At 39.4% G+C, this 25,192-nt stretch overlaps 1 protein-coding gene across 1 annotated transcript in view; it reads left to right on the top strand.

Moving 5' to 3' along the window:
• LOC124286914 (amyloid beta precursor protein binding family B member 2-like) overlaps positions 1-25,192 on the top strand; it is a 130,891-nt gene that overhangs the window by 62,363 nt on the left and 43,336 nt on the right. Inside the window, 1 exon segment of the mRNA XM_046723402.1 lies at positions 24,352-24,910. Within this exon segment, the coding sequence (XP_046579358.1) occupies positions 24,352-24,910 (559 nt within the window).

The raw sequence follows: 25,192 nt of genomic DNA on the forward strand, positions 1-25,192 counted from the left end.
ATGGTAGAGTGATGGAGGGTCACTACAGACTGGAGAAGCAGCCAGCCCAGAGTCACGAGCAGCGAAGGCTCCAACTTAGAACAACACTCTAGAGGCACCTCCAGTCAGCGTAGCAGCCAAGGCGATGCAGCCTTGGCGAAGGAAGTCGCGAGACCACCTTGGCGAAGGACCCAGATGTACAGCCTTAGCGAAGGCCTTCAGCTGAAGGCGGGATAGATCATCACATTCCTCGGCTTCATCCTTAGATGCAGACTCAGCCACCAGACCTCACGGAAGCCTTCGGCGAAGCTCAAATCGCCGTTCCCCAGCACGAGCGAGAGGAAGCTTCAAGAAGCGTTCATGGCGTTCGTGAAAGGCGTTAGCGAAGGCATTAGCGAAGGCACTCGGAAGGACACCGAATATAGATCGTCATTTAACAGAGTCAAGGGACTACTCAAGAGCCAGCGAAGCTGTCAATAGTCTCCGATCTCCTCGTACATCACCACATCGATCGCCTCACAGGTTACCACACAAGTCTGCACACAAGTCTACATCACCTTCCTAGAGTGGCAGTGCGGACGCAGACATACCTGATGAAGGAAGGCGGCGCAGATGCTATCACCCTACCTCCGATCGACCCGATTGCTGCGGTAGCACAGAATCTAGACATAGCATCCCATAAAGCCACAAAAGTTCAGACACCATAATTGCCGAACTTTCCGCCTAGAAGTTTTCCACGCACAACATGGACCCTTCTTCAAGGCTTAAGACATCGATGAAAACTACAAGTTGATCATCGATATCAACAATAAGAACTACAATCGTAAATTGGTTCAGTTGAATCCATGACGAGGCGGTATGTTCGTTGGCCTAAATAGATCTAGAACGATCATTGAGACACTTATCACCAGATTTAAGTAACCACGACTTCTGAAAATGATAAGATGATCCACTCGGCCCTACTTATGCAGAACCAGCAAGTCCCAGGCCGCCTCCGCGAGCTAGAGCCTCACCAGCTACAAAGGGGCCGCGGAGGAGGAAGGCCGCCGACCCCACATCCTGTTAAACACAGAGGCCATTCGCGAAGCAAGCTCTATATATATATATATATATATATATTCTAATCGGACTTTGACTCGATACCTTCGCGAAGGTCGCGAAGGCTAAAGTGGCTCCAAGTCTACTTCACCAGTAGATCTAGAAGGGATACCGAGCTTTCGTGAAGTCTCGGCGTTCACCGAGGAAGTCTCCTCCAAGGTCTCCATATACTAGCCACTTTCGTCATATATAGCTACTCCTCAGTCCGTTCAAGACATCGCATAAGTTGTCTATCAACTGTATGCCAGATGCGATCTATAAACCTCTGCGAAGACAATTGCACAGGCTATTTACAACACAGAGCGTCCGCTGTATTAATTTGTCAGCGGCGTTTCATAGATCTTCACAGAAATCAACTATTCATTATAAATTGCTAGTATATGCAATCCCGGACGACGATCTGATTATCTACATGCGTGACCATTACGCATATCTGCGAACAATTCAATATCGAAATTGAACAGCAGCCTTGTTACAGCGAGTATAACTCATAATCGTCAACATTTCTGAGAAGAAATATGTACAACAAATTCAGCTTTAATTCTACAATTATGACGATACATTCATGTATACAGTCTACAAGCTGACAACTTACAAGTTATTGTACCTTTATATATAAAGAGTCGGAATTATATTCAAAACTGAAGTACTTTCACGACAGCCAGGAAAATAACCTACCCAGCATTAATATTACAGAGCAAGGTATTTTTGCGCGAAGCTTTCAGCGTTTACCATTAATCCTCGAAACACGTGGTCACTCGGGTAACCGAGGAAGTTACGATGAAGACCGATGATTGTTCTAATATCAGCGGCGGCACTATATTATACAAGGTTCCTTTTCCTGCTACACGGTGACATCACAGCGGGTACTCTACAGAATCAAAATGCCTTATTCTGATTGGACCCCGATGAACAAGCGCCCTACACAGAGAGTCGAGCATAGTTCACAGTTCAAGACATAGGTTGCAAGTGACAACTTTATATCAATGAGCGAGCAAGCCTCCTTACAGCCCAGTTAACCTGAACCTTCATGATTAGGCTGCTTTCTTCAGGTTAGAGACCTCCCCTGTCAAGTTTAGACAAGGGCACAGCAGTCAGGCGATTTTACATAAAGTTCATCGAGGACACAAACTCCCGGTTGTGCACATACATCGTCAAAAGGACATCATAGCGATTTCCTAGGCGGCGTGATACAAGTGGATCGAAATCCACAGCGTTTCACACTACACCTGAATTTCATCATCAAGCTACTAACACAACTAGATGGTTAGTAAACCTACTAAGTTTCTGTTTGGAGAATAAGCGGAAGTTTCGCATTACCAACTTGGGGATATGAATATAGTGCTACAACACCTCACAAGTGAGGTTTATGAACATGCCTGGATGACATACTTGGACTCCATGATACGATGATGCTATCAGCTGGCCAGCAAGAGCACTGTAAATTTATCTCCACCAAACCAAACAGGAAGAAAATATACAACAGATTTTTTTTCCTCTATCATCAACTTACGCAGAGTGTAGTCTCTCGCGTACTATATCTCCGTTTGGATCAGAACTGTCATACTCTACGTGCATACAAGACAGATGGACCTAATCCGACCCTCCATGAGCTTTAATACTCTTGATATTAGAGCCCTAACTTCTACAATTTCATCTACACAAATGTTATTTGAAATAATGGAGGGTTTATTACTGTAGATCCGATATGGTGGTTGCCAACCATTATCTGAGAGATATCACCACGAGGACATCTCAGGTATCCACCAATTCGATCCCATGGTCCTTGCACAACAGTTGACAGTTCCTCGGAGAAGATAAGTCAATCTTACAGATTTTTACTTATCTTATAACAGTACTAAATAGCTTCATGCTATATATAATTTGCTTAAGCTTCGTTTTTATCATCACAGTGGTTACATGATAAATGCATTAGCTAACAAACTCTACAGAGTTTTTTTGGCTATTATATCACGTAGCTTAAGTCAAGTATATTTTAAGCATAGTACTATACTCATATTGTAAAATACATTAGCTAACAAACTCTCTACGGAGTTTTGCTATTATATAGGTAGCTTAAGCTCATTCATATCTTAAGCTCAGTACTATGTTTATATCATATAACTATATTAGCTAACAAACTCTAAAGAGCTTTTTGCTATTTGGCTTAAGTTTCATCATATCTTAAGCAATATGGTTACATTATAACATGTATTAGCTAACAAACTCTATGGAGTTTTTGCTATTATATATGTAACTTAAGCTTATTCATATCTTAAGCGCAGTACTATGTTTATAGCATATAGGTATATTAGCTATCAAAACTCTAAAAGAGTTTTTTGCTATTATATATTGGGCTTAAGTTTTCATCATATTTTAAGCTTTATGGTTACATTATATCATGTATTAGCTAACAAACTCTACTGGAGTTTTTGCTATACATATGTAGCTTAAGGTTTCTTCATATCTTAAGCTCAATACTATGTTGATACCATATAAGTATATTAGCTATTAAAACTCTAAAAGGTTTTGCTATTATATATTTAGCTTAAGGTTTACTTCATATCTTAAGCTCAATACTAGGTCTAAATCAACATAATAAAATGTATTAGCTATCAAACTCTACATGAGTTTACTATTATATATATATAGCTTAAGTTTAATCATATCTTAAGCTCAGTACTATGTTTATAACATAAAAGTATATTAGTTAATAAACTCTAAGGAGTTTTTGCTATATACATTTAGCTTAAGTCTAATCATATCTTAAGCTTAGTACTATGGTTACATTATAAATCTATTAGCTAATAAGCTCTACAGAGTTTTTGGCTATTGTATATGTAGCTTAAGTTAATTATATCTTAAGCACAGTACTATACTCATATTGTAAAAATATATTAGCTAACAAACTTTACTAAGTTTGGCTATTATATATGTAGCTTAAGTTAATTATATCTTAAGCACAGTATTATACTCATATTGTAAAAATATATTAGCTAACAAACTCTACTAAGTTTGGCTATTATATATGTAGCTTAAGATAATTATATCTTAAGCACAATACTATACTCATATTGTAAAATGTATTAGCTAACAAACTCTACAAAGTTTGCTGTTATATATATAGCTAAGCTTATTCATATCTTAAGCTCAGCACTGTCTATATCATATAAATATTTTAACTAACAAACCCTAAAGAGGTTTGTTATTATATAATTAGCTTAAAATTAATCATATTTTTAAGCTTAGTGCTATGTTTATATCTTAAAGTATTTTAGCTAACAAACTCTAAGGAGTTTATACTAGCATATTAACAAGCTTAAGTCTATTAGTCTTAAGCATTGTATTAATATTATATATACTTATCATAATAAGTACATTGTAATAACTCTATATGGCAGCTGATAAGCTGGCAGCAGGAATTCATCAGTTCAATGCCTTTATGAAGTTCTCATAGGGTTATTACAATCATCACAGTTCAAATCACTAATTATTAAAATCCAAAGTATTATATATTCCCACCTCCGGCTCTGTTGGATTCTACAAGCAAAGAGCATGAGTCAGGATAAGGAAAATATGTAATTTTTGAGTAAAATTGATATTTTATACTTATCCTGACTCATGAGGTCAACCCTCCCATCCTCCCCAAATAACACTTTGGATTTCCCTGTAAATTCAAATGTTGGGCTCAGTATATGAGGAGAGAGTGAGGCACATGGGTAGAGGTGGCGCCCTCGTTCCCGAGCTTGTGGAAGGGAGGTAACTCGTGGTGTACTAATTAGTGATTTTACATTGAAGGGAACTTCAATTAGGGAGATACAAGTGTTCCACTATGTTCGCAAGAGGAAGGAGACAAGCAAAAGAGCATGAGTCAGGATAAGTATAAAATATCAATTTTACTCAAAAAATTACATTTTTGTGGAGTTCCTCCAGATGAAATGTCAAGCTTATGAGTAATACACAAGCAGCCCTCCGCCATGTCTGGTAACATAGACATAATCAAGTACGCTTTGCATGTAAAGACTTCAATGTATTACGGTCAATAACATTTCTCATATTCTCAGTTGTGTTGTCCAAGACCGGCGTTACTGTGGGTGTTCTCAGTTATGATGAGGCAGGGGCGGTGGGGTAGCCTAGTGGTTAAAGCGTTCGCTCGTCACGCCGAAGACCCGGGTTCGATTCCCCACATGGGTACAATGTGTGAAGCCCATTTCTGGTGTCCCCTGCCGTGATATTGCTGGAATATTGCTAAAAGCGGCGTAAAACCATACTTACTCACTCACTATGATGAGGCATTACGGTGAAAAGACTTCAGTACAGACTTTTCGTATTAAAGCCAACAACTCACAATTTTGGTGTTTACCCTAAGTGGAAAAAGAAAATAAGAATCTGTTCCAAACAGAGCCATGACATAAGTGACTTCAACTGTGATATGGGCACAAACTTTGTAACCTTGACCTTTCTCATAGTTGCTATGCAAACGGTTTGAAAATGTTGATTGCTTTTCAAATTACATCTGTGGTTATAAATAGAATATTACACTCGCTTCAGTTTGATATCAAGTTTATGTCCCTTGTGAAAACATTTCAGTTTGCACTGAGTAGCCCTTGGCCAAAGTGACAATGATTTATCTCGGGATATAAACTTGATATTTATTCACTGCGCATGTAATATTCAATAATACTGTTCTAAGTGACGTAGAACCAAACTCATTCACTCTTGAACTCCCATCCTTTAGAACAGACTTAAAGCAGGGCTCCTTTATCTTTGCCCCGCCATTAACTGGCTGGATTATCAGTCAAACGCAACTTCACAACGACGGAACTATTTTACCTCACTGTCTATAATGATGGAAGAATTTCATGAAAGATGTGTCTCACAAGCAGGATTCGGGAATCAAAGGCTAAAGAATTAAACCTTCTGTACAGTGACAGAATAAACTTAATGAAAGTAATTGCTAAATATACCTACCAATCATTTTTATGGCTACAGATGAAGTGCATGTTTTATACAGTATGTGTCATGTGGCTCTCTGTGTTGTTGGTTCATGTGTATTTGGTAGTTTTTAGTTCTTAGAAACAAAATTATACATAATAAATTAGTCCTGTCATGATTAGGGCTTTGTTTGCTTATAACAGATCCCTCAACAAGAGGAAGATATGTTTATGAGGTCAATAAATGTGCACAAGAAGGTCCTGTATGTATTATATATACTCGCCCAGGACATGCACTTCATAAAGATACCAAATAGAGCACTGTTGAACACACTACACAAGGCTCAGGGAACACACTACACAAGGCTCAGGGAACACACTACACAAGGCTCAGGGAACACTACACAAGGCTCAGGGAACACACTACACAAGGCTCAGGGAACACACTACACAAGGCTCAGGGAACACTACACAAGGCTCAGGGAACACTACACAAGGCTCAGGGAACACACTACACAAGGCTCAGGGAACACTACACAAGGCTCAGGGAACACACTACACAAGGCTCAGGGAACACACTACAGAAGGCTCAGGGAACACTACACAAGGCTCAGGGAACACACTACACAAGGCTCAGGGAACACACTACACAAGGCTCAGGGAACACACTACACAAGCATCACACAGGGTCGACTTGCACAGGTTGTCAGTGTTAAGTACCTTCTCATACAGTTCTGAGCCCCGTTCCTCAAAGCGATCGTAGCGCTACGATTGTCGTAAGTCTTTGTTAAAGTATGGGAGTTACGATCATCTTAGCGCTACGATTGCTGTGAGGAACAGGGGTTCTGGAATATCTTGTAATTATGTTTATCAATACAATGTTCAACATTTTAGGTGCATGTTTTCTTTGAATGTTGGCCATGCTTCATATAGGTCGGAGCAGACGGACCCTGGAATCTAAACCATTTCTACAGAACGACCCCAGTTCTTTGTGAACTAACCCGTGCTTACTGTTGTCATATTGCTAAGATTGTTTTGTGCAACAGGATCCAGACCGCGATCTGTGGTTAGCTGTATTTGGTTTCATGAAGGAACCAAGATCCACAAGGAAGCCACCATCATGTGTATTCCTGGATCGGGAAGTGCTGGCTTGTGTTTCTCCTGTTGCCTTCAATGGTGTAATTGGTAGTTATTACTGTTCAGGAACCACCATTCTATACTACTGGAGACATGTCAATCAATCAGCCCCAGACTGATGTAATAATGCCCGTCTAGTAAGCTGTTCAGGGGAACATAGACCTCAACTTGAGGCCCCCACTTAAATGTCTTTCAGAATTTTCTGTAAATGTATATATTGTGGTTGTGAGTCATCAGTGTAGATGTCTAGCAAAACAGACGTCTTCTGTGACTCCTGATATTTTAAGGTAATCTGTGGCAGATGAGACAGAACAGATTGAAGCACATTTGAAAGTGACAGGCTAGGTATGGAGATAAGGGAGATAACTCAAGCAGAGGCTTTTGTTTTGCCTATATTTGTATTTTTCTCCCTCTCAAAATAGATTTAATAGATTCCACTCCTATTAATTTTCTAAGCACCAGGGGTGCTTAAGAGGGCATGTATGGTATCCTTATTGAAAAAATATGATCATGCCAACTTTTGACATGACATGACTGAAAGAATAGAGAAAATGGATATACAGCAGAGACTGGTGGCTTCAAATACATGTATACTCTATATACTATCAGTATATTGCTTACCCTGTAATTACGTTCTCTATAACATGCTCCAGGAAATACCCTCACGTGTAATCTGCACCTTTACAATGTTCAGAAATAATTATATCGCTGGAAACAGACTTTAGCTGCTTTGTTTCCATAACATCATATTTGCAAAATTTGTTTGATGGAATTTTGTAATAATTCATTCTGTGAGTTATTAATCACATCTTTAAAAACATCATGGTGCATAAATCCTGCCTGAAGCAGCAGTTTTTGTCACAATTCAATTTGCATGCAATCACATTTTATGTCAGCATCTGAAGACTTTAGCAGCAAACCCTTTCTTTCTCTCTTGTCCGTTTCTTTCTTTTATTGGTCCCAAAAGGAATTAGAAAATATGATTATGGAACGAAATGGCTTTATGTAATTATTGTCAAATGGATGTTGGTTCTATGAGAATCAAACAATGTTGAACAGACATTTGGCATTTCAGTCCCATAATCACATCAGAAACGATTCTCTTGGATGTTAATCCATGTCAATAAATTCTTTAATTTTGTTGTAAGTTCAAAAGAGTCTTTAATTCCTTACACTGTCAAGCAATTGTGGTGGAATTCTTGACTGAACTGGAGCCCATGTTGCTTTCATTCATTTGATACCCTCACCTTTGTATCGACTTGTATGAATTTTATTTACTCACAGGGTATTTCCTTTTGTAATCATTGTCACAAGGCTGTGTTTGACAAAGCCGAAACGTCGTTTGGTCCTTGCTCCAGTATCGAAAGGTTTAGGGGGTCTCAAGATTCAAACACGAAAGAAGCAGATTGAAAGCGCACCTATTCTACTCCCCATCCTTCTTTACCACTTGACCTATGAAGATCCAGGTTAGAATTGGTCTTCAGTAAACCAGGCTTATCGTAAGAGGTGACTAATGGCTCACTGACTTGGTTGACACATGTCATCATATCTCAATTGCGTAGTGGGGCCGTGGGGTAGCCTAGTGGTTAAAGCGTTCGCTCGTCACGCCGAAGACCCGGGTTCGATTCCCCACATGGGTACAAAGTGTGGAGCCCATTTCTGGTGTCCCCCTCCGTGATATTGCTGGAATATTGCTAAAAGCGGCGTAAAACCATATTCACTCACTCACTCACTCAATTGCGTAGATTGATGCTCATGCTGTTGATCACTGGATTGTCTGTTCCACACTTGATTATTTACAAACCGCCGCCATATAGCTGGAAAATAGTGTGGCATTAAAAAACAACCAAACCAAATCTTTACCAAATCTTTACCACTTTCCCCCCCTTGCTCACTATGCTCTCACCTTTTCATCCTTTCTCACCCTCTTCCCCACAAGGTATTCCCACAAGGTATTGAAATTGATACCCTATACACAGCAGTATAGAGGTAGACAACTTTTCTGTTTAGTCTACTTGGCTGAGGGTAAACTGGCAGCCAGTTGTCTCTTGGCAAATGACTTGGCTGAGGGCAAATGAATTGAGCTAGTAGAACGCCAATCTATCTGGTTCATATCATATATGGCTTACCTCTTGTAGAGTCCTGATCAAGAAAAGACTTGTTTCTCCGAAGAAGAGCTGCCAATCACTAATACTTCACCCTTGACTGTATGTTGTATTTTTTAAAATTCTTTTGTGAAAAATATCACCGACAGACCCACTCGTCAACATAACCTTGGTAGGGTTTCAGGGGGCGGTGGGGTAGCCTAGTGGTTAAAGCGTTGGCTCGTCGCGCCGAAGACCCGGGTTCGATTCCCCACATGGGCACAATGTGTTAAGCCCATTTCTGGTGTCCCCCGCCGTGATATTGCTGGAATATTGCTAAAAGAGGCGTAAAACTAAACTCAGTCAGTCAGTCAGTGGTAGGGTTTCAGAGGTAAGATCAGTTTCTCTGTGTTTGTTTTTCGCCAGTGAAGTACAGAATTTCTTTGGCTCATCGGTGTACTTGATCAGAGAGTCATTTGAAAAGATTCATTAACTTTCAGTGCATAGGATAATCTGCTGCATAAAACAAAAATGCCTTTTCATGAATGGACTAGCTATCAGTCTTGATGCCAATACTACCTTCATAGTATTATAAGGCTGTTCGAAGCAGCATTAAACTCAACTCATTTGCATGGAGAACAGAATTTTGAAAGTTCAATTCCACATTCACATCATACCAAAAAGCTCGAAAATCAAACCCAGATCTTCAGTGTGACGAGTGAACACTTTAACCACCGGGCTACCCCACCTAAACTTGTATCAGTATTTGGCCTTGCATGCATGTTTGCTGAATGGGTGCAATTATGTTGAACACATTGTTGACTGCATTTGACCACCACCAAATACTTCTGTGGTCATTTCATGGATCTCTGATGACCTTGTAGTCTTATCAATACACATATTTCCCATGGAGTTTGTGCTCTCATGGATTGGTCCCATTTGTCTTACCCATATGATTTGTGACTGAACGATATATTTTTATTGAAAAATATTCCTGTGATATTTTACTTAAACGTATTCCTGGATTTTAATCTTAAAATTGTTTGCCTTCACTACATGTTGTATCGATCATTGCCCACACTGGCGCTACAATCTCTGCTGAGTATCTTGTTGATAGTATTGTTAATCTTCATATCATATTGTAAGAAACAGGCAAATGAAAAAACATCACCATCGTGTATCTAAATAATCAAATTTTCCAATTTGAATTCTGACACTTATGATTTAAGTGTGTGAGTTCTTGCCATGAAAAATCTATATTGGAAGAAGCATGTCACTCTCTTTTTGTGTGGAATGGAAACAAACCAATTTATATATAGTGCTGTTGAGGGGTAAGAAGTTACAAAATGAATCATTTCCCTAAAAACTTGGTTTCAAATATTGTTCAGTTACTTAGATTTGATTAGATTTATGAAATGATTGGATTTCTTACAAATTTAATTAAAGACATGGTTGCAGAAATATACCTCAATAATGGTGTTATGGGCCTTCAGGTGGAGGAAGTTTGTGTTTGATATTATGATGAGTTCATTGCTTGGGAACACTGCCACAGAGCTGTATGGTGTCTTTTGCTTTACATATGATTAAAAGTAGACAAAATAAATTTATACTGTGTATCAAGGGTTTGATATTGAGATATTGTTTTCAGCTGTGGAGTTATAGTGAAAATGTTATGTTGAGTTTTGGTGACAACTTATGGGCACAATGTCACACTTTTTCGACAATATGTTGGTCTATAATATATATGTGGTGGTATATGCACTCATTTTAGCTTCTTATTGATGCAATAAAAGACTTATTATCCCTTACGACTTGCCTGAAATCGATAATTGAAACTTCGAGGTGAACAGCTTCCAAACAGTTAACACAGTTTGCCATAAATATGGAATGTAAAGATTGCTCCGTACATCAAAAACTGCCGCACGCGTTGTTGTCGGTGTTTGCTGAACTGGCCTCAATCACAAGTTGCGTTATAGGATATTCTTAAAGAGCGTTCCAAAGGACATAACTCTATGGGGTTCGCTTGAAATATAGTTCAGTCAGTAGAAGGCATGAAATTGATTTGATGCAACGTTGCGTTAATTCATTCAAACTTCATTTCATATTGTAATCTTAATGCATGCTAATATCAACGACGGCAAGATTTTTATACAAGTTTTTCCTCGCTACACCGTGACATCACAGCCGCCGGGTATTCTACAGAATCAAAATGCCTTGTTCTGATTGGATCACATGGACAACTGACTTTCCACATGAGAGGTCGATCTTTAGTTCACAGATTCAAGACTTACGTTACGAAGTGACAACTATATATCAGTGAGCGAAAGCCTCCTACAAGTCCAGTTAATCTGAACCTTCATGATTGGGCTGCTTTCTTTCTGCTAGAGGCCTCCTGTCAAGAGTTAGGGACAGAGGCCTTGCGGCAGTCAGAGCAATTTTACATAAAAAGTTCAACGAGGACAGACACACCTGGTTATGCACCTACATCGTCAAGGACTTCTCAAGAGCTTAATAACCTAGAGCGACGGGATACAAGTGGATTCTAAATCCAACTCAGACTACAGCTTGAATTTCATAATCAAAACACTAACACAACTAGATGGTTAGTAAACTCTACTTAAACTTTCTGATTGGAGAATTAAAGCGGAAGTTTCACCCTCCAACTTGGGGATTCGAATATAGTGCTCCAACACCTCACAAGTGAGGTTTATGAATAACGCTTCTGATGACATACTTGGACTCCAGGATAATGCATGATTCTATCAATGGCGACAGCAAGAACACTCGTAAAATTTATCTCCCACCCAGGGAACCAAGAGCAAGACAGGAAGCAACACAAGCAGATTATTTCCTATGTATCAACTTATTTAAAATGGAAATGATCTCATGCACTATATCTCCTCGCTTTGATCAGAACTGTCATACCTACGTGGCATACAAGACGGATGGACCTAATCCGACCTTAAAAATGCCTGAAATCGATAATTGAAACTTCGAGGTGAACAGCTTCCAAACAGTTAAACATTGTTTGCCATAAATATGGAATGTAAGCGATTGCTCCTTAAGCTTAGTACATCAAAACTGCCGCTATTACGCGTTGTTGTCGGTGTTTGCTGAACTGGCCTCAATCACAAGTATTTTCATAACTCTATGGGGTTAAGCTTGAAATATAGTTCAGTCAGTAGAAGGCATGAATCGATTTGATGCAACGTTGCGTTAATTCATTCAAACTTCATTTCATATTGTAATCTTAAAAATAAATTGAAATAAATTATATGGTAGCTGATAGTTAGTTTAATGAGAAAAATGCAGCAGTGATTTTTAGAGAAGTGTGGCATGATAGTGTGCTTTTAAAGACTGATATTGCCTAGAGAACTTATTATGTTCAGAACAAGAGGTGATAGAGTCATCTATGGTATTTGAATGTACAGACCTCTTGACAAGGGCTTTTGACTCACTTGCCTTCAATTCATTTTTAAATTGCCCTTTAAGTTTTGTTTGTTGTTTGTGGCAGCTTTCTGTAAATAATGGAGGACCAGACAATCCAGTGATCAACAGCATGAGCATCGATCTACGTAATTGGGACATTGTGTCAAGCCTGACTTGCTTGATCTTCTTTGTTGCCTTTTACAACAAGCATGGGTTGCTGAAGATCTATGATGTTCATGCAAGGCCACTGAATTAATAGGGTGGTCTGACTCAGGGACTTCATTCGATTGAAGTTCTGGCGGATGTGTTTTTCTGATGCCAGCAACACAAATATTCTTGATATCATTGGAGATTCTTCAATGGACTTCTATCCTCCCAAAAGTTGGTTGGTTGGTTGGTTGGTTGGTTGTTTAACGCCACACTCAGCAATATTCCAGTTATATGGCAGCGGTCTGTAAATAACCAAGTCTAGACGAGACGATCCAGTGATCAACATCATGAGTATCGATCTCTGCAGTTGGAACCGATGACATGTGTCAACCAAGTCAGTGAGCCTGACCACCTGATCCCGTTAGTTGCCTCTTACGACAAGCATGGGTTGCTGAAGACCAACTCTAACCCGGATCTTCACAAGTTATCCAAAAAATGTCATGTTTGAGGTTAACATGACACAGGTCTGTATAAATTATTGCCACTTGTTGTACTTTTACAATCCTAAGATATGGGTAAAAGTGGATACCCAGTACTTAGGAAGTGTTTGTGTTTAGTTTTCAAGATATGAAAGGAGTATTTTTGAACTGGAGTACCTGGTGGTACATTAAGACTCTGGCTTCATCTATTTTTGCAAATATGTGCAAACACCTTCCGAGTTCTCTAGAACCATACATATCCTGGCTTTGAATTTGTTAAATGATTATTTGCTTCCATGTAGAATACATCACACTACTAAAATATGGATCGCAGCATAGCAAGGGCATGTAAATTTGTATTAAAAGAATATGATTGTCAGGAATCTCATTGGTCGAAATCAATATCGTTAGCTGCAGTGAAAGTCACATATTTGAACTGTAGACTTTATCCACAAGAACGGTGTGGAAAATTGGATAAGGGTATTCTGGAATTATTTCCAGTAGTGTTTTATACCATATCCAGTGATTTTCCCCTGAAATACGGAATTAGTAATTGATTTGAGGGTGTCCTTGTAGCCGTGTATTGACTCTCATTTGAATATGGGTTATTTCCTTCCATAGAACTGCCTCCATTGATGGCAGATGAATTAAGACCTGGATGATGAGAATTGTTAGGCTAGTTCAGCTATGAAAGTTGTGTTCTTGTTGACAAGGTTCAGGTAGAAATTGTTTTCTTTGATGTTAATAGGATTATATTTGTTCAAAAAGATGTAATACTTTTTTATGTTAATAAGCAAACAAATTGAATTGCATTTGCACGTTTAAGAAGTGATGAATTTAACTCTGGAGTGTCACAGTGCCAATAGAATCTACGGAATGTCTTTGCCAAAACTTTGAAACTACTAGTCTTAACATGGATCTTTGCCTTTATGTAGAATTCAGTGTTTTATGTGGATGATTGTTAGCCAAACCTGCTAGACCGAACAGAATTTCACTGCACTCAATGCTTCAGATTATTGGCTAAAATCAGAGCTTGGTGATGTGTAAGATCTAAACTGTACTGGAAGTTACAGCTCCAGTTTCTACAGACAAGTGAAAATACAGAGTTCAGTAGATCCTGTTTAAGAATGTAGTATATAATGCTGCTGATTGCTTTGAGAACTGTCACCACATGGTGCATCTACAGACCTGTCACACCTACTGTATAGAATGTAGAGATAATCAGGATAATACCAGAGCTTAGAGTCCATCAGGGTAACACCAGAGCTTAGAGTCCATCAGGATAACACCAGAGCTTAGAGTCCATCAGGATAACACCAGAGCTTAGAGTCCATCAGGATAACACCAGAGCTTAGAGTCCATCAGGATAACACCAGAGCTTAGAGTCCATCAGGGTAACACCAGAGCTTAGAGTCCATCAGGATAACACCAGAGCTTAGAGTCCATCAGGATAACACCAGAACAGTCCATCAGGGATAACACCAGAGAGTCCATCAGGATAACACCAGAGCTTAGAGTCCATCAGGATAACACCAGAGCTTAGAGTCCATCAGGATAACACACCAGAGCTTAGAGTCCATCAGGATAACACCAGAGCTTAAGAGTCCATCAGGATAACACCAGAGCTTAGAGTCCATCAGGATAACACCAGAGCTTAGAGTCCATCATCAGGATAACACCAGAGCTTAGAGTCCATAAGGATCACCAGAGCTGAGAGTATCAGGATAACACCAGAGCTTAGAGTCCATCAGGATAACACCAGAGCTTAGAGTCCATCAGGATAACACCAGAGCTGAGAGTCCATCAGGATAACACCAGAGCTTAGAGTCCATCAGGATAACACCAGAGCTTAGAGTCCATCAGGATAACACCAGAGCTTAGAGTCCCTCAGGATAACACCAGAGCTTAAAGTCCATCAGGATAACACCAGAGCTTAAAGTCCATCAGGATAACACCAGAGCTTAGAGTCCATCAGGATAACACCAGAGCTTAGAGTCCATCAGGATAACACCAGAGCTGAGAGTCCATCAGGATAACACCAGAGCTGAGAGTCCATCAGGATAACATCAGAGCTTGTGCTACTTGGACACTTACACATGCAAACGTTAGTGCCTTAGGTGCATTATATGCTTATCAAGGTCAAGGTCAAGTTTCCCCATTGCTTCTCTGGTAATGATAATCAGAAAGTATTAATAACATATGCTTAGGGGTTTTTAGATTTGTGTGACAATATATGAAGGGCTCAGATCTGTGGCTGATTCGGAGATATTTGGCAGATTCCACATGGGGTAAATGCTTCTGTGGTCACAGATACATGGCAAGTTTTGCAGATAATTGTAGGCTGATGTAAAAAGGTTTGTGATCATAGAATTTCAGTAAATTGGCACTTTCTAAAGCATTGTACTCGTGTGGCCACCATCACCATTCTTTAGTTTCAAGAAACAAGGAAGGGTTACATTCTGTCTGATATGTGCTTTTACCTGCAACATAATCAGAATGTCAAACATAATTTTTTATTCATATACATGCATTTATATGGAACACATCACACAATAGATGTAGAATGTCATCATATTATTAGTATGTTATTTTTTAATATGAGCCTTCCCCTATCTGCTAGCTGTGCTCATCGAAAGTGTCGACAGTTTTGCTCAACGTTGTTGACAGGACAATACCTTTCCCCTTAAACCAACTGCTAAATACTGCAATTCCTTCATCCATTGCCAGATTGGGCCTGGAATAAACTGCTTTGCTTTCCCTCCAGATTAAGGTTGTCTGCAAACTTGTTCCAATGGAAACTCCTTTGAGGCTTCACTTTGTCTGTCCTGGTCTAGACCTGTGGCATCACCTTCTTTACTAGCTCTCGAAAACCTTGGGAAGAGACAGTATTCTCAGCCTGTAATAGGAAATAGAACTTTAACGTTTGGCAGTGGTATTTGTGTGTCCCTCACGTTCCAGTTGATAATGTACAAGTGATGGACGTTATGGCCAATGTGCTGTATTTGTTGCATTGTGATCACAGATGTGGTTTACATAGTGTTGGGATCACAGATGGATTATGTTTTGGAGTACACTGATAATGATATGATCATGGAAACAAATAAGGGAACACATGAAAGTAAAGTGTTCCTTTATTCTTTTCCATGTTTCTTCACAAGGCATGTATTGCACTGTGGGTGAAATTCTGGAAATGAATAAAGGAACACTTGTACTTTCATATGTTCCCTTATTCGTTTCCGTCAGTCTTTATGCTATAGTTTCTCCTGTTAAAGCATCTTGGAGTATATTCTATCGTATGGGGGACACAGTTATCCCAACTGTCGCAATTAGCCTTGCAGAGTTGCATTCCTTGGGCACCCAAGGATCCTATGATTGTATGTTCAAATCCCAGTTTACCATGATTATAGGTTTAAAAGTATTACAAGTGTGCCCTTTGATTTCCTACTCCACGTTGAGCTTTCTTCCCACATCAAGCTGACACACTGTAATATATGTGAAATACTATTCAAGGCAGTGTCTAACTCACTCACTCACTATTCCATATTTTGGCTGAGATATTGCTGATGTGACGTTAAATCTTAACTCACTCACTCAATATTTCGTATTTACTCCTGTTTTAGTATATTATTGTATCGTCACTTACCGGTATCTTTTATCATAACCCATATTTCAGTTTTAGCATATTCTAAAGACAGTCATTATTGAACAAATACATCATAATTTAGCAATATGTATGCCATAACTCTTTTTTAACTTATGATTACTTATGATCCTCTATGATTCATATGATTTTTTCATCAAATAAACATTAAAAGAGTATTTTTCAGAATAAATAATTATGCATCTGTTCAGTCTCTCAAAGGTACATGGTTTTGATGTTATCCATTCTATTTCTGAAAGTGTTATTTTTTTCTTCTCTCCTGTAATACCTAGTAATGTCTTATCAGAAAGGATCAGAAAAAAGTACCCTTGTTATACTGAACTCTATAGCTTTGGATTCTTATTGATTCTGAGTCTATTGTATGATTCATAAGGCTGATGTAATTCCGCCAATATTTACAGTAACAAGAATATCAGTTTAATCCTGTGTGAGCCAAGTATCAGTGTTCTTTTTCTTCAACACGGACAATCTGAGTCTTGTTAAGAGCATTTCAAACAGTTCAGTGTTATCGATACTCCACTTTTTCATGCACTGGGCTTCTTTTTCTCAAGCTGAAGCTCGTAAACTTCCTCCGAATACATCTTGAAGGAGCTTACTCACAAATGCAGAGGGTGTTTAATGCAATTTATGTCGTGATCCTGTCGTCTCGCTGCACTGCTTCCATCCCACAGTAATTTCCAAGCATTCATTACTTAGAGCCCCTTAGGGACGCAAGCAGTTTCGATTCCGCCACTGTGGATTTCGTCTAAATGCCTCGCTAGTCATGTATGAGAATTTCGCGAGAGGTGCATAGGTTGGTTTATTGTCACTCAAGGCTGTAATAATACCACCGAAAGTGAAAGTCAATCTCCAAAACAGATTCTGCTCGGTCACAGGCTGAAGGGCATCATAAGGCCTCTGGCTCGCTACAAAGATATTGATTTCAATGTTTGTCAAGCCACAGGTACAGACGATGCAACAGTGCTGTAACCTGATTGGCTGGTGGTGATGTCAGCCATTGTACGAACCCATTCCAGACTGTCTTCACTTGGTCCAAACTGTCTTGTCCCTCCTTCGTTCGTCTTGTTTGATTTCACCCAACACTTTTCCCCAAGGTATCACTGCCTGCTTGCTCACCGTTCCATCCTTTGTGGCCTCTTGGTGACCATTATTAAAGAAGCAATCTCGTAAGGGTGGAGGGCTTCCAATCTTTCTCTTTATTAAAGGCAGTTGAAGCTGTGATCTGTCAAGACGATGGAAGGTCGAAGTGGTTGTTGGGAAATGGACGCTCTTTCGGCAGTGACCTGGTCATCAAATGCCCATGGCTGTCCATCATGGTGGCATTTCTGCCAATTCCTGATCACATCTCAAATAACTGATGAATAATTAGGTTTTAACACCAATTCTTTTTGAGAGTCCTTGACAAGCCTGATTTACAAGAGCAAATTTGCTGGGACTTTTCAAAGAGTAACTGAGACATCAAGGGAATGGATCACTCTTCAGATAGATGGGAAATGATTTACAGAATACTTACTCTGGCTTACTCTGCAAGCATAGACCAGGAAGTAAGTGAACAGTGTTAAGATCTTGACAAATCTTGGATTTGGAACTGAAGTTACCTTTAAATTTGCTTAAGATGGCATGGCTGTCATTTTAATGGGATTGACTAGAGATGGTATGGCCCCCATTGTAAAGGATGTCATTTTTACAACATTATGGTCAGTATCAGTTGATGACAGTTGATTAGATAAATACTTGTGGATATCTACAGCTTGAGTCCTCATGTTTCAGTCGATAACTCATTACCATAGTAGAGAAAAAACACTTTCACCTTTCAAGGAATTCTGAATTTTTAGATTTTCCAAAATATTCCAGCCCACATATGACATATAACTGACAAAAAGCACATATTTATCACTTTATGGTTAAAAAGTATTTGCTACACATAAGAACGGAGTACTAAATATTTTATGTATTTTTTATATTTTTATTGAAAATCTGTTGCCTCAGGTGAAAAGTAAAATGTAAATGGAATACTTCTCGATGACAGTGAAGGATGCTTGAATATTTTGACTTAGATACAGTTTCAAACATCATGTGCAGTTCTTTTATCAAGAGTTTCACTTGCAGATTTGTAATACTATAGCCTTAGTTTGCTACCTTAGTATTTTTCATAATAGAGCCTTTGAGATATGGTAATTACAGATAAACAGGTACCATGGATGAAATAGAAAATATTACAGTGTGAATGCTGTTTAATATGTTTCTAATATTATTGTTTATCAAGAGTGAGTGAGTGAGTTGGGTTTTACGCCGCTTTTAGCAATATTCCAGCAATATCACGACAGGGGACACCAGGAATGGGCTTCACACATTGTACCCATGTGGGGAATCAAACCCAGGTCTTCGGCGTGATTAGCGAACGCTTTAACCACCAGGCTTCCCCACCGCCCCATTTATCAAGAAGCTGTGAGAATAAAAATTAAATATATGCCTACTTAGCAAAAATTTAAGCAACATGACGCAGTACCCAAGTAGCGACAAAAGATGTTGTAATCATTTTTCAATGCAGACTTCATCCTATGCATGTTAAAAAACACTTTATCATACCATGGACATATATTTTGGGTTTGAGGTTCCTTGTGATCATCCACATGGGGTGGTGGGATTGCCTAATGGTTAATGCCATCGCTCGTCACGATGATTCCCCACATGTGTACAATGTGTGAAGCTCATTTCAGGTGTCCCCTGCCAAGATATTGCTGGAATATTGTGAAAAGTGGCATAACACTGAACACCCGTTCAGCTTCATTGTTCAAAATTATAGTTTAAATTAAAATTTAATTTAATGATTTTATACAGCCAGCTTGCTATTTGTGTGTCTGTCTGACCAATAGAAACTATGTGTGGTTTAAATGAAGAATTTTCAATTGATCAGTGGTATATATGCCTGTGTAGTTAAACATGATATGCTAATTAAAAGTGACACTTCCATCTGAGAGTCATCATTGATTCCAGTAAACTTGGCAGCACGGCGCCCAGCAAGCTCACCATTTTCTGTGTGGCTGAAGCATGACATAAATAGTTGTCTAATCCGGACTGTCACTTGCTGAAAAAAAATGGCTGGCATTTTTAGGATCATTTGCCTTGTGGTTGACAGTTGAAATGGCGAGGGGAAGCTTGAAGCTTATTTGGAAAGAGTTACTTGCCAGCCATCTTTGTTTTTGACATGTCAAGAAATGTTTACCGTTACTTGTTACCATGGATCTCTCTGTATAGGGTTGTGTCCCCCTGCTACCAGGAGCATCTGTAAAGGGATTTACAGAAACATTTTTCGGGATTTTGAGAATTATTTTTAGACAATGTCATTGTGGTAACTGGAAAAGTGCAAAATATTTCAAGCTTGGAGTTACACTTCACAAGTATAATATCCGTGAGTATTACTCACAGATAAAAACAAAATTGGTTTACATAATCATTTTTCATGTTAATATGACATCAGTTATATACTGCTATATTTCACAATAAATTTCTTGAAAACCAACACCATCTTGACCATGTCTATAAATACTTCCATCAATCTCTTCCCTTGCCATCATCATGAACAACCACCATTCTAGTCCTCCTCATCAACATTGTAATAGTACAGTCATAACCATTTTCTTGTAATCCTTCTCAATTTGGGCATTTCCAATAAAGTACACCTGCAGAATTTCTGTAAAGGAAGGGTCCCCCACAGTGATAATGCTGGAGATTAACGGAATCGTGTGGTCAGACTTGCTGACTTGGTTGACACATGTCATTGTATCCCCATTGCGTAGATCGATGCTCATGCTGTTGATCACTGGATTGTCTGGTCCAGACTTTATTATTTACGGACTGCTGCCATATATAGCTTGAATATTGCTAAAAGCGGCATAAAACCCAACTCACTCAGTGTAGGGGAAGGCTTACTCTAATCTCAACATTTTCCCTAGTTCCAATTTTTTTCGTGTGACTGCAAGTGAATCCTTAGTTAGTTGCTAGTCCAGACAATTGAACAGGATAATTATGTGCTTAATGACATTTTGTCAGTTTGGAAAAACATAATATTGCCTGCAAGCACCAGCATTTCAACTGACGCTTACAAAGCAAACCACTGATGCAGACAAGTCTTGGTCTGGGCGTATATTATGAGCCCTAACGAGATTGTCCTGTGTTGGAGTGGGCCTGTTCTGACATTATTGGCCGCTGCCTTGACAGTTAACATGAGTTATTACGACAGGCTGTATATCCACGCCAAGACAAATATAGGTTTAAAAACAGTCAGTTGGCATTCAGATGTGATTTAGCTTGATTTGCGTGTCAATTTCTGATAATGTAATACGCTTTTGATGACTTGTTCCGAAACACAGGCCTTTTTCATTGCAAAATGTCTGTTTTGGTTTACCGTAATGCTGTTCTTATGTGTTGAGAGTGATTCCAATACTTCAAGTGGATGTATGGTTTGAGGAGATTGTGTTAAGTAAAACAGAATCTGAACTTTTTCTTTGGGGAATTTCTTTTATTTCTGGATCACCTGACTGAAAGTCCATGTAGATGAAATGTTGGAACCTGCAGCATAAGACAAAACTCACACATTTGAGGATTGAATGACAGACTGAAGCCGTACAAGTAGTTAAAGGGACATCAATGCATTTCATAGTGATTCATAAACACATCTCTGTCTTCTTATCGCATGGTGACAATCACTGGATTGTCTGGTCCAGACTCCATTTGTTTCCAACAACATCATAATCTGTAATACTGCTGTAACAAATCTATGTTCATGATGTAGTCACAATTGTACAGTGACTCTGCTTTTGGCAGAGATTTCTTGGATGTTAAAAGGGTTTTGTTGCTTCTATTCATTACGAACATTTTCATGATGTACTGGTGCTGTCAGTGCATACCGACCGCCTCCGTGGTGTAGTGGTTAGAGCGTCCGCCCGGAGAGCGGAAGGTCGCGGGTTCGATCCCCGACCGCGTCATACCAAAACACGTTAAAATATGGTACTTGTTGGTCCCTGTCTGGCGTTCGGCATTAATGGGTACAACAAGGACTGGTTGGCTCGGAGTCAGTATAATGTGTCTGAGTGGGGTATTCATGCTTCACTGCGGCATGGTATCTCAGCGGGCTAGCACTATAAAACCAGCTTAAGTCTGGGCTCGAACAAGCAGCCGCACATACACATACACACGCATGCACGTCGTCATATGAGGGAAATATTCTCAAGCACGACCTTAAACCCAATTTCACCTCACCTTTCAGTGCATACCCATTGTTTCTGATAGTGTTCTAAAATCTCATCCCAATTCCAACAATATGTTCTTGTTCTTGTTTTTGTTCCTGTTTCAAAGAAAGTTGGTCTTCAGTGCATTCACTCCTCAGGTAATATTTCATGAGTGGCATCAATTCTGTCACAGCACATTGACTATCGAATTACAGACTGCCATGAAAGGCAAAATTTGAATACCAATAGCTTGCCCAGCAGTTACTTCAGTTCCTTGCTGCAGTCATCAGAACACAACAGCTTCTGGAGTGGCCGTGGAGATCCCATGAAGTGCAGTTCCATGCCATCATACTTCTTTGAGGACAAGTGACACATTAGTTGTGACTGAGTGACTTTTATTGTCACGTGGTTAATCTCCCTCTCCTTCGGAAGGCTATAAACCATAGAGGGTTAAATGTAATCTGACTCTGTGAGTCATCCAGTGGTCTAATACGTCCTGCAGTGTCGTTACAGAAACACTCAACTTGTCATTTCGTCCGACCTGTTGTCTATTACGCCATCGCTAAAGGTGAGCAATTTCACGCTCTCGGCTATAAATGACCAATCGGCGCTTACTCACTGAGTTTCACGTTCGTGTTATCAGAAATTGTGTCTATTGGCTAAATAGCCAAAGGTGACCAAAGGGAATAAAACCAAAATTGGCACTGTAGTGGAGTGGGAAGGATGGTAGAGCAACCCTTTCCTGTTCAGCTGGAGATTTGTTGTGCTTTGGTTCGATGGTAGCATGTTATGATTGATGGAGTGAGGGACAGGGGGAAAACATCATGTTCATTAATCATTGAAAATAGAGAAATAAACTGAGGAAGCATAGTGATTTAGGATTACCGATTTGCAGATGAATCGGTTGTGCTCTTTAAATTGGAATGGAAATCCATCGTTGTCCGAAAAGGATTCATTTTAAAGTGTCATTTATTATCAACGGCATCTGTCTGTATGAAAATAGAGCCCAAACTTCTCATCACCACCACTCTGGCTGGTCCTTTGATGTGTTGTGTTTTTTCTGTCAGCTTGTGTTGATAGCTTTGTTGAAAAGCCATACCTTATTGTAGTCACGTTTGTGGCAAAGTGACCTGACACTTGACCCAAGTTCTTATAGAATAGTTGACATTGTGGAAGAAAAGCATGACACTGTGTAATGTGTCAGTAGATTCCTTTTTTTTGTTACCCATGCTCAGGTCGTTGGGGTAGCCTAGTGGTTAAAGCGTTCGCTCGTCACGCTGAAGACCCTAATGTTTGATTCCCAACATGGGTACAATGTGTGAAGCCCATTTCTGGTGTCACCCACCATGATATTGCTGGAATATTGCTAAAAGTTGTCAAACCACACTCAACCACTCATCCAATGCTCATGATAGACATTACTTTGTGCCATCATATGTCTGTGGTAGTTGCAGCTACTTTTTGCTCTTTGCTTTTCTATTATCCATGTTTCAAGAGCAACATATGAAGATGCAGTATTGATTTTAAAATATCAGTCTTCAGGGTGCTTGCCAATTTGGAGTGGGAGGACAAAATGGATAAAATGAAATGAGTTTCTTTATTAGCTGGTGCAGTTGGGTTGTTGTCAATGGTGTCACTTCCATCTTCCAAAAATTCATTTATTTCTGGCTTTAATATGGTTGAGGTATTTTCAGCTTCATGTTGGAAAACTGATGGTTTCTTCTTTCATCATCCCTTTATACATGCTTAAAAGCTGAAGTGTTTAAAAAATCATGGATACATGTTTCTTCCCTCGGGGGACTGTCATAAACATGGCTTGTCAGATTCACAATAGCAGACATTAGCATTTTTCTTATTCTATCTTTCATCTTGCGAAAACAGATGAAAAAGCATGCTGGTATATTCATCAGTTTTGCATGTGCTGAAGAAATGTCCTAACAAATATTCATATTAAAATAGGGTATTCCATGATAATCGCAACAGTTCCTTTCGTATGAATTATTATCATCAACTTTATTTTCTCCAGAGAATTCAGACCAAATCGTACATCAGAGCCAAAGGATGTTATGCAAAGATGAACAAGTTACTTTTTTAGGCTATTAAGCTTTACCAGTATGAGACAAGGATGCTAGTTTTGGCATGAGTTTCATTGATTTGGTTTATTTTCAGACTCTGATGCCACCTATCTGAGTTTTGCCAACCCCAACTACCATTTTGAAGATCGTCTCAACTCCAACCTGTCCAACAACAACAATAACAACAACAACAGCGAGGATGAAAACGTCAATAGCGAAAACGACAAGAACCTTTCCCTCACCGATACCAAGGTGACCCTGAACCGGAAGAAATATGCAAACATGGACTTGTCCGACATGGGCATCATCACCAGCCCTGTCAAACTCCTGTCACCGGATAAAACCTTCATTCTGGATAAGCTGAACTCGCCAGACAGCGATGAGAACAGCGACGATGAGACGTATGGACGTCGACATTTTGATGAGTCGGATGACCTGCTGGAAGGGAGCGAGATCAAGGAAGATGATGAGGTCACTTGTTACACCAACATCCCTTCCAAACCAAAGGGGTTCATGGGGTATTACTCCCTTCTGGAGGCTAAGGCCCGTGAGCGACAGAACACACAAGTCGACAGCCCTGACAGTCCTGATGATGGCTTGGAAGTTGTGGAAGATGAGGAAACTCCTCTTGAGGAAAAGGCTCCAGAAGAAAAGTAAGAAATGTATTACAATGTTAAATGTTCCATTGATCAGTTTAAAATAAACAACCCTTGGTTGTATAATCTTACACACATTTGAGTACATCAGAAGTTTGTGAACGGAAATTTTTCATGATGTCAATATTTAGCGTCTTAGATTAGATGAAAATCTTCACATTTCAAAGTTTCTGAAAAAGGAAAGCAGTTATGGCTGGCTCTGGCATCATGAGTTTGAAAAGTAATCTGTCAAGAAACAATTTCAGCTTAATTTGGTAACTAATCACTGGAGCAGGGTGC

The sequence above is a fragment of the Haliotis rubra genome, unplaced genomic scaffold (genome assembly GCF_003918875.1).
Source record: "Haliotis rubra isolate DU_JTF1 unplaced genomic scaffold, ASM391887v1 Scf1, whole genome shotgun sequence".
NCBI lineage: Eukaryota > Metazoa > Mollusca > Gastropoda > Lepetellida > Haliotidae > Haliotis > Haliotis rubra.